This window comes from Triticum dicoccoides, chromosome 5A (assembly GCF_002162155.2).
Source record: "Triticum dicoccoides isolate Atlit2015 ecotype Zavitan chromosome 5A, WEW_v2.0, whole genome shotgun sequence".
In the NCBI taxonomy this organism is placed as follows: Eukaryota; Viridiplantae; Streptophyta; class Magnoliopsida; order Poales; family Poaceae; genus Triticum; species Triticum dicoccoides.
Genome location: NC_041388.1, coordinates 687,040,896 through 687,049,917, shown reverse-complemented (window position 1 = coordinate 687,049,917; position 9,022 = coordinate 687,040,896). Strand labels below are relative to the sequence as shown.

General features: G+C 47.7%; 1 protein-coding gene across 1 annotated transcript; it reads right to left on the bottom strand.

Annotated features, from left to right (window-relative positions):
• Positions 1 to 4,656: 4,656 nt before the first annotated feature.
• Positions 4,657 to 8,610, bottom strand: LOC119298455 (phospholipase D beta 1-like). Its single transcript, XM_037575852.1, has 10 exons — positions 7,556 to 8,610; positions 7,265 to 7,381; positions 6,981 to 7,175; positions 6,638 to 6,886; positions 6,489 to 6,557; positions 6,253 to 6,400; positions 5,876 to 6,024; positions 5,584 to 5,754; positions 5,259 to 5,456; positions 4,657 to 5,175 (listed from the first exon to the last, which is right to left on the bottom strand). The coding sequence occupies exons 1-10, from the start codon at positions 8,459 to 8,461 to the stop codon at positions 4,882 to 4,884; spliced, it is 2,496 nt and encodes an 831-aa protein (XP_037431749.1). The 5' UTR covers positions 8,462 to 8,610; the 3' UTR covers positions 4,657 to 4,881.
• Between the last annotated feature and the right edge of the window lie 412 nt (positions 8,611 to 9,022).

Genomic DNA, 9,022 nt, shown 5'->3' with positions numbered 1-9,022 from the left:
CATATGCATTCATCTCACTATTGGGTCAATCCATCACAGCTCAACCCAACACAAGGGTCGAACAATGTTCCGGTAGTTCCACCTCAAGTTGGTGGAGTTGGGGCAGCAAACGGAATGACGCCTTCTAATGTTGATGTTATCACTCTGATCTCCAAAATCGCGTGAACTTCATGTTATGTTCTGTTTGAAACTGTTCCTGGTATGTGCTTGAGAACTCTTGCATCTTGAGACTTGTAAACTTGTGGTACTCGAGTGTCTTGACTACTATTTCATATTTTAGGCACTATTGCTTTTATGTGGAATGGTATTCAGAATCATTGCTTTTTTTGTTCAATGATGCCTATATGTGACATGTTCTATGTGTGATTAACTATATGTTGCTGATGTATATGTTTCCTGCAGGAAAGAAACAAAAATGAAAAAGGGTGTGAAACTGGACCAGCATGCACCCATTACCGAGGGTGCCTCTCGGTAAAGACTATGAAACTGGACCAGCATGCACCCTTTACCGAGAGGCATCTCGGTAAAACTGTACCAACCAGTAGAACCTGGCACTTTTACCGAGAGACCTCTCGGTAAAGGATAATAACCTGTAGTGCTCCTGAGAACTTTATCGAGAGGCCTCTCGGTAAAGGTAAAAGGATTGCCGACGGTGGCGCTCGGCAAAGTATGGACATGGCTTTTAGGACAAGTGACGTGGCCTTCCCCTATTCGCTTACCGAGGGCTGCACTCGGCACAGATAGAGTTTGCCGACGGTGGCTCTTGGCAAAGTTGGCCCTCGGCCTGTTCTCTCGGTCCCACGGGTCAGGAGATGACGCGTGTGAGCCTCCTATTCGCTCTCTTTGCTGAGAGGGGCTCTCGGCAAAGTTGGCCCTCGGCCTGTTCAACTGGTCCCACATGTCAGGAGCTGACACGTGTCGACCTCCTATTCGCTCTCTTTGCTGAGAGGGGCTCTCAGCAAAGTTGGCCCTTGGCCTGTTCAACTGGTCCCACATGCCAGGAGCTGACACGTGTTGACCTCCTATTCGCGCTCTTTGCCGAGAGGGGCTCTCGGCAAAGTTGGCCCTCGGCCTGTTCACCTGGTCCCACATGTCAGGAGCTAACACGTGTCGACCTCCTATTCACTCTCTTTGCCGAGAGGGGCTCTCGGCAAAGTTGGCCCTCAGCCTGTTCACCTGGTCCCACATGTCAGGAGCTGACACGTGTCGACCTGCTACTGGCTCTCTTTGCCGAGTGGGGCTCTCAGCAAAGTTGGCCCTCGGCCTGTTCTCCTGGTCCCACATGTCAGGAGCTGACACGAGTCAACCTGCTACTGGCTCTCTTTGCTGAGTGGGGCTCTCGGCAAAGTTGGCCAACGTGGCAACCGCCGAACCCATCTGTTATCCATTAGCTACTTTATTTTGTCGAGCTGTACTGTTTAGCTCTCGGCAAAGTCTTTGTCGAGTGCCCGTGTTCTGGCTCTCGGTAAATTCCTGTTTGCCGGAGAGGTGTACGCCGGGCGGCTTTTGCCGAGGGTGACACTCAGCAAAGGATTTGCCGCCGGTTTTCGGCCCTTTGCCGAGTGTCCGTGGCACCCGGCATACAAAAGAATTCCAGTAGTGATAGTCACTTTGGTGATGTCATATCCTTTGATTCTACATACACCACTAATCAGTACAACATGATATTCGCATCATTTACCGGGGTTAATCATCACTTACAAAGTGTATTTTTTGCTGCTGCATTCTTATCAAATGAGAAGGATGAGTCATACATTTGGTTATTTGAGACCTTCTTAAGAGCAATGGGAGGGATAGCACCTAGACTCATCATAACCGATGAAGCCACTAGCATCAAGAATGGTATTGACGAAGTTCTTCCAACCATCGTTCATAGGTTGTGCATGTGGCATATAATGGAAAAGGTTCCTGAAAAAGTTGGACCTGTGATTAGAGAAGATTCTCAATTTTGGACGAGATTGAACTCATGTGTTTGGGGTTCGGAAACTTCAACAGTCACAATGGAATTCCATCATTACAGATTTTGGGTTGGAGGAAAATGAGTGGTTGAGTAAAAGGTTTAGCATTCAAGATAAATGGATACCGGCGTACTTTATGGATATACCTCTAGCCAGCATTCTCCGAACCACTTCAAGATCAGAAAGTGCAAATTCCTTTTTTAACCGCTTCATTCATCGAAGGCTCGCTTTTGTTGAGTTTTGGCTTAGGTTTGACACAGCTTTGGAATGCCAACGTGAGGAAGAATTAATGGCAGACAACAGAAGCATACATACCACCCTGCAACTATTTACGCCATGGACAATGGAGAAACAAGGTAGTGAGGTATTCACATATGAGGTGTTCGAGAAATTTCAGCTACAGGTTATTGCTGCTAGAGACCATTGTTGTGTTCAGAATATTACACAAGGTGTGGGGGTAAAAAATGTGACCCTGAGAGGTCGGTCTGGTAAGATTAGGGAGGTTTGCTATGACATTGGAAGCATGACAGCAAATTGTTCGTGCAAGTTATTTGAGTCACTCGGTATTCCATGTCGCCATATTATCCAAGTTTTGAGGATTGAAAACCAAAATGAGCTTCCTAGCTACTACATTATGAAAAGATGGCAGAAAAGGTGCAAAAGGTAAAAATAATAATGCATGCCAACCGATTTCTTATTGTTATTCCAAAATCATATGACTAGCAACATTCTTTTGTTTTGCAGGGAGAATGTTTATGATGAACAGGGGAACCTACTAGAAGAAAAGCCCATGGATTCATTTGATGCGGCCACAAGAAAGAAGATTTCAGTTGTACGAGATAAGATGGAAGAGCTTATTCAAAAGGCGAAACATTAAGATGAAGCATTGGACTTCTTAACATCAAGTGTGATGAACATTGCGGCGCCTTTGGGCCAAATGATCCCTGAAGCCACCCAAAGCACTAGGCAAGAGGAAATGAGGCTCTTATTGGTTGCAATATTCCCACTGAAGTTCATATTCATCCGCCGACTGATGTTCGTACCGTGGGGAGATGCAAAAGAATAAAGCGAGGAAAGGAGATCAAGGAGGGGGGTCAAAAAAATAAGGACAGAGAAGGCAAGGCAAAGGTTGCACGCTTGTGCAAGACGTGCAAAGCAAATGGTATTTCATGATAGTCGTAATTGTCCAAGCAAAAAAGGGAAAGGGAGTGTGACTGTGCAAGATATGCAGCCAAATGGTGCCTCCTGATACAGTCCAAGCAAAGAATGATTTTATCTATATTATCATGCACACTCTGATGTATTATGTAATGGATGAGAATTTGCGTCGTGTCAAATTAAAGTTGACTTGATTTCTGAGAAGTTTAATGCTTGTCAAATTGCTACAGAATATCAAACATATTTATCTACTTCAGACATTTTTATCAGCTATGCAAGCATGATTAAATTTATTTTTAGTATTAAAACTTGTACTGTGGCAATACTGCATGTTTATTTCCTCCTTATTTTTTTTATCAGACTTGCATTGTCCAGTAGCACACAATGAAGTTTGTAGGTGTTAGAAAACTTATGATGGTGAACTTTGCTTATAGCTTTGATCCCAAAACTGCATAGCCATCCCAGACCACTTCTGTACTTTAAAGCTTTACTGAAATGGTCACCTGTTTTACTAACGCATAACTGAATAAGTCACTAGCCTTCTTGGCAACAGCAAAGAGAACTCTTTTTTTTTTTACCAAATGCCAAGCAAACTAACAGGAAAAAGCTCAACCAAAGCCTCTGATGTGAACCTGCCATTCCATTCATTATGCTGCAAAAATTGATACAGTTTACTGCTACGGTCTTTTGCACTAGTACATGTTAGTCAGCCGGATCGCAGCATCTAGCAGTCGGGGTACTCTTGGTTAAAAGGCTTTGGGGGGTTTTCTGTGAATTAAGATGGTTGTTAGATTACAGAGCGGGCGGCTAAACGTAATTAGTCCCTAGGCTCGTGTGATGCTCGGGATTAAGATCGTGGGGCTGAAATGGAACGGCTACACGGATACACGAACTAGGTAGGATTCACCAAATATGTTGCCTTCAAACTATTCTAACCTGTGCTTTCAAGTAAACTAACATGTCCTTCCCCATCCCCTAGAAAAACATGTGCTTCCACGGTATGCTTCACTTTCGAGGAAGCACAAATGTGCTTCATGCAGAAGCACATGTGTGGTTAAATTTTTGGGGAAGCACAACTATGCTGACGGGTCTAAACTGTTTGACGTTCGATTTGCTGATCTAGATTCAAACATTTTTTCACTTACATATGTGAGCTATTTAAAAAAACTGCCCACAGTCTACCATTTCGGTCTCTGATTATTTGATCCATGCTTTAAAAAAAATACCCGAAGTAAGATCTTTTTTTTGAAGTGTGTCCGATTCAGGAACTGTTTTTGCCATCCTCTTGGTCTTGACGTGCTCTTCGATACATGATCAATGTGGAATATGTTTTGAAATTTTCATTTATGGAAACTCGAATGAAACGGCTTTGTAAGCAATGTGTAAATGTTAACCAAATTTGGCGAAATGCTCAAGCATTCACAAAATCATGCGAAATATATCTAAATATTATTGGAAAACTTAACGCGGCCAAAGGAAATGAACCGTGGAACTTGTTTGAAATCGCGTATTTCAAAACAGAAAAACAAACGTGTTGAAAACATTTTTTTTCCCTGGAAGTATGTTCAGCTCAGCAAACACTGCTCAAGCATGCGTGAAAATATTGTGAAGAAACCCATGCGAACATACGTTTTTTTTACCGGAGAAAGAGCATAAAACTGCGGGAAGCACTACATATGACTGAGTTGTCTCTCTCTTTGCATCTGGACCACTAATTTGTTAATCGTGCGTCTATGAATGCTTAGTGCCCTACTAGTAGAAGAGATCATATGGTGAGGTTCTCCTGGATGCCGGAGAAGGAGCCGCAGATGTTGCCGCCGACGTCCGGGAAGGCGGCGCACCCCTGCAGCGGCCCGACCTTGCCGTTCCACTCGACGGCGACGGGGTACCTGATGAGGTGCCCCCGCATCTCGGTCACCTCCTCCGCCACGAACCGCTTCCAGTTGGCGTCCCCGATGCCCCGCACCCGCCGCACGCACTCCAGCGTGTCCGGCCGCTCGAAGCTCGCCTCCACGCCCCCGATGTGCTCCGCCCACAGCGACATCCTGTACCCGTAGATCTGCAGCGACATTCCAGTTCGTCAGTCGTTGTAGATTTATGATGATGAGGTGAGGGAATGGATTTGGTTGGCTGGCTGGTTGCCTGTCCGCGGGGAGCGGAGAACATGTTGGACCAGGTGTAGTGGGGCTGGTACGCGCCCATGGCGATCTCGGTGTCCCTCGTCCCCTCCATGGACCTCTGGTTGATGTTGGCCGACCCGATGATCACGTACTCGTCGTCCACGATCATGCCCTTGGAGTGCACGTACACCATGAACCTCCTGTTCTTCCTAGCTTGGTCCTGAACCATCACAAAGACAGGTCTGATCGAGTACTGCTACTGCGTAATCTTTCAGAAAGAGTGGCTCCTGGTAGTGCTGCCATTGCTACAGAATTTCAGCTGCTTGCAATCCCTGATTCTCACTCACCTGAGGGTTGGTGGGTGAAAATGCATCGGCGAAAGCGTTGGCATTTTCCACCGCTTCTCGGTTGCCGAGGCAGAAGAAATTCAGGTAGTCCTGTGGGTCATATGAACCATTCAGTCCCGTGTCTTTCAGTGCCTTGTAGATTATCTCGTACATCATCTGCATCGTTTTTTTCTGCATTGGCCAGGACGACACATATGAATAGAAGCAGCTATACTTCAAACTTGACAGAGCATAATGAAGGTTAGTAGAAGCTGCTATGCTTTAGAGACATTGAGAGAGATAAAGAACCTACCTGCCAGTAAAGAATTCTCTGTGTAGGAGCACCGGTTGGGTTGCCTTCAGGCCACATCGGAATTATTATGTACGCCGAAAATCTCTCGTTCGCGTAGATCTTGTTAGCAATTTTCAGGGCTACCTCGATCGGTATTAAATTATTCGCGCCTGCAAGAAAACGAATTTCAGAGTCCGGGGCTGCCAGAAATTTAAGTACCGGGCATATTTGTTGCTGGCATGATGTGGGAAATTAACGTATCAGTTTTTTTTTAATTTGGTGACCTGCACTAGTTCATCAAGAACAAAGAGATAGCAAAGTCGACACTAAAGACTAAACAAGACAACCTAGCATGCCATTAAGATCAACTGAAAGAAACTGCACTAGTCCTTGCTTACCAAGATCTCTATGTGAATCCCATTGAAATGAAGAGCCAAGGAAATACTGATTTTCAATATAGATGAAGTGTTGGGCTGCTCGGATGGCAGTAACGTAGGCTGTGTGTATGCTCATATCGATTAGTACATTTTTCCCGCAAACAAGATTCTGTCAAGAAAGCAAAAGTTGTCTATCAGGTAAAACAAATGGAGCTCTCAACACAGTTATGGTCAGGTGAAAACTGTATTTCAGTTACCTGAATGGTTGCTTCTCGTGGATCCTTTGGAAAAGCCTTGACGGAGTTCGAGTCGATCGATCGGAAAATCTGCAATCCAAAGTAAAACTGTTCAATGTTTCGACAGACGACTTTGGTTGGAAACTCTGGAATACTATGGAAGATCTTACCTGAACATCCCATCTCTCTGTGTCATTGTCATTGGAGTATACATCGTCGTCAATAGCTGCCATCTCGGATATCTTTTCGATCCAGAGCAACGTGTCATTACATGATTTCGACAATTTCTTGGACCCGTGGCGCTTGGATGATTTTGACCAACGCTCCTCAAAGTTCTTCAGGACATCGAATGCTGCCGGGCCATCGATCTTGGAATGCAAATCATGCCATGGTTCTCTCGGCCCACGCTCATCAGTTACCTGCATCGACACAAGCGGCCCATTAGGCTATCAAATGTAGAATTGATACATGAAAACCTCCAGCAGAGTTCAGATCATATTCAGGAGTTCTCACCGCGAAGTTTGGGTTGTAATAATCCTCCTTGTGCACTGTGTGAAGAGTGTGAAACAGATTGTGCCTTGGAGTGTCATATCTCCCACCACATAGATCAAGGCCTCCGACGAAAGCGACTATCTTCCGTTTACCATTGCCGGCATCGGCGTCGACGATCACCGTTTTCTGATGGTGGGTAAAAATGGTTCCTGTCTCCTGGTTTCCAATGGTTGCCATCATCAGCTCATTGCCCATAAAGATAATATCTAAGTAAGTTTATTTCCTCGGATGAAATGAAATACAACCTTTTGCTTAACCCAGCTGTGCCTTTTCCCGGCAGATCGTGAGCAGAGCAGTATCTGAACCGAAGAATGCTTGAAAAATCTACGTGTCTCCTCATCTCGTGTGCCCATGTAACCTTCCTACATATGACCATGGCATGTCATAATTTACATATGCAAAGTATTCTTATCACTTCATTCAAATTCATCAAAGCCAACGATGAAATTTGAGCAGAATTCGGATAAATGACATGAACATATATAAATTGTAGATTCTGCAGCATTTTAATTAAATCGACATCTGAATTCAGTTACCATCTGGATGCCAAGGACGCTTCTGGACGTGGGATCGTCCCAGACGAGCAGCAGCACCCGGACCCCCTCCTGCGACTTCTTCTTGAGCAGATCACCCAGCGGCCGCGCCTTGTCGCCGTCGCGCACCAGGTGGATCGTGTGGAACACCGACCACCCGGTGATGTAGATGAGATGCTTCGCCTGCGACATGGCGTCGTACACGTCGTGCCAGCACTGCCCGTGCCGGTAGAGCTCCCCGTTCCCGAGCCGGATCTCCGGCAGGCACTGCCCGTCGCCGGGCACGTGCGCGTCCTGGTACAGCGTCACCCGCCCGCCGCGCCGGAGCGGGAAGTAGGTGTTGGGCACGCCGGGGAAGTCCGGGCCCGGCGTCACGCCGTGGCTGTACATGGTGAGCCTCGCCACGGGCACGTACTGCACCGACATCCGCAGCGTCGCGCCCGGAGCGCACGGCTTCCCGGACGGCTCCAGCACCGGGTACACGCCGTCCACGCGGTCGCCGGCCAGGAGGGACTCGGCGGGGACCGCCACGGCGCCGATGAGCTCCGCCCCGATCACGTCGCTGTCCTTGACGACGAAGCTCACGGCGGCGGCCTCGTGCGCCACGGGCACCAGGAAGTGCTGCCGCCACTTGGGGTTCTCGTCGTCCTGGATCACGTGGGTGCGCGCCACCGTGGCGGAGCCGACCAGCACGGTGACGTAGGGGTCGCTGGTGGACTTGACGCCGGGGTCGGAGGTGCAGCTCTTGAGGAGGCCGCCCATGGTGTTGGACAGGATGTCCTTGTTGGGGAGGTTGCACGCCTCGTCGATCCAGATGTCCAGGCTGCCGTGGAGCAGCACCGCCCGGTGGTTAGACGACGTCGACGCCAGCAGCGCCGCCGTCGTCCGGCAGTCCTCGTCGTCCGACATCGCCGCCGCTGCTGCTGGATCGATCGCCCGCGCGCGCACGACGATCGATCTGTGTCTCGATTCCTACGCACGTCTAGCCTGCGGATCGGTTGGTGGTCTCGCGTTGTTGCCGCGATGATCCCCTAGTCGCTGCGCACGCGTCTGCATGTGCCGGCACCGCGACCGCGTCTGCATGCAGCATGGTCTCTCCTTCTCCCCCGTTGTTCGGGAAAAGAATTCTATGTTGCGCGAGATTCATCCTGATGAATGACATGTAGCATTCACAAATCACAAAGTATTTTCCACCCCCTACTTAAAATCAGGGGGAGAGAGATTAGATGCTTTGTGATTTGTGAATGCCACGTGTCATTCATCAGGACGGGTCTCACCTGCTAACCGTGAGACCTGGTCTCATAATTTTTTTCCGTTGTTCGGTGCTGGTGGCGGATCGCTAGCTGCTTCCCCTAAAATGCAGGGGAGGTTTTTTTTTCTTTCCTTTTGTTGGAAACATACTAATTCCTTATGTCTCCCAAAACATTGCCACATTTCGATTTCTTGTGTCTCCCAAAACATTGCCACATA

What these genes read in the sequence shown, in the direction of transcription:
- LOC119298455 (XM_037575852.1), bottom strand. Translation starts at nt 8,461, where the DNA reads ATGTCGGACGACGAGGACTGCCGGACGACGGCGGCGCTGCTGGCGTCG. An exon ending in GCGTCCTTGGCATCCAGATG is followed by an intron (nt 7,382 to 7,555) that starts GTAACTGAATTC and finishes GGTCATATGTAG; the next exon opens with GAAGGTTACATGGGCACACG. An exon ending in GGATTCACATAGAGATCTTG is followed by an intron (nt 6,025 to 6,252) that starts GTAAGCAAGGAC and finishes GTTTTCTTGCAG; the next exon opens with GCGCGAATAATTTAATACCG.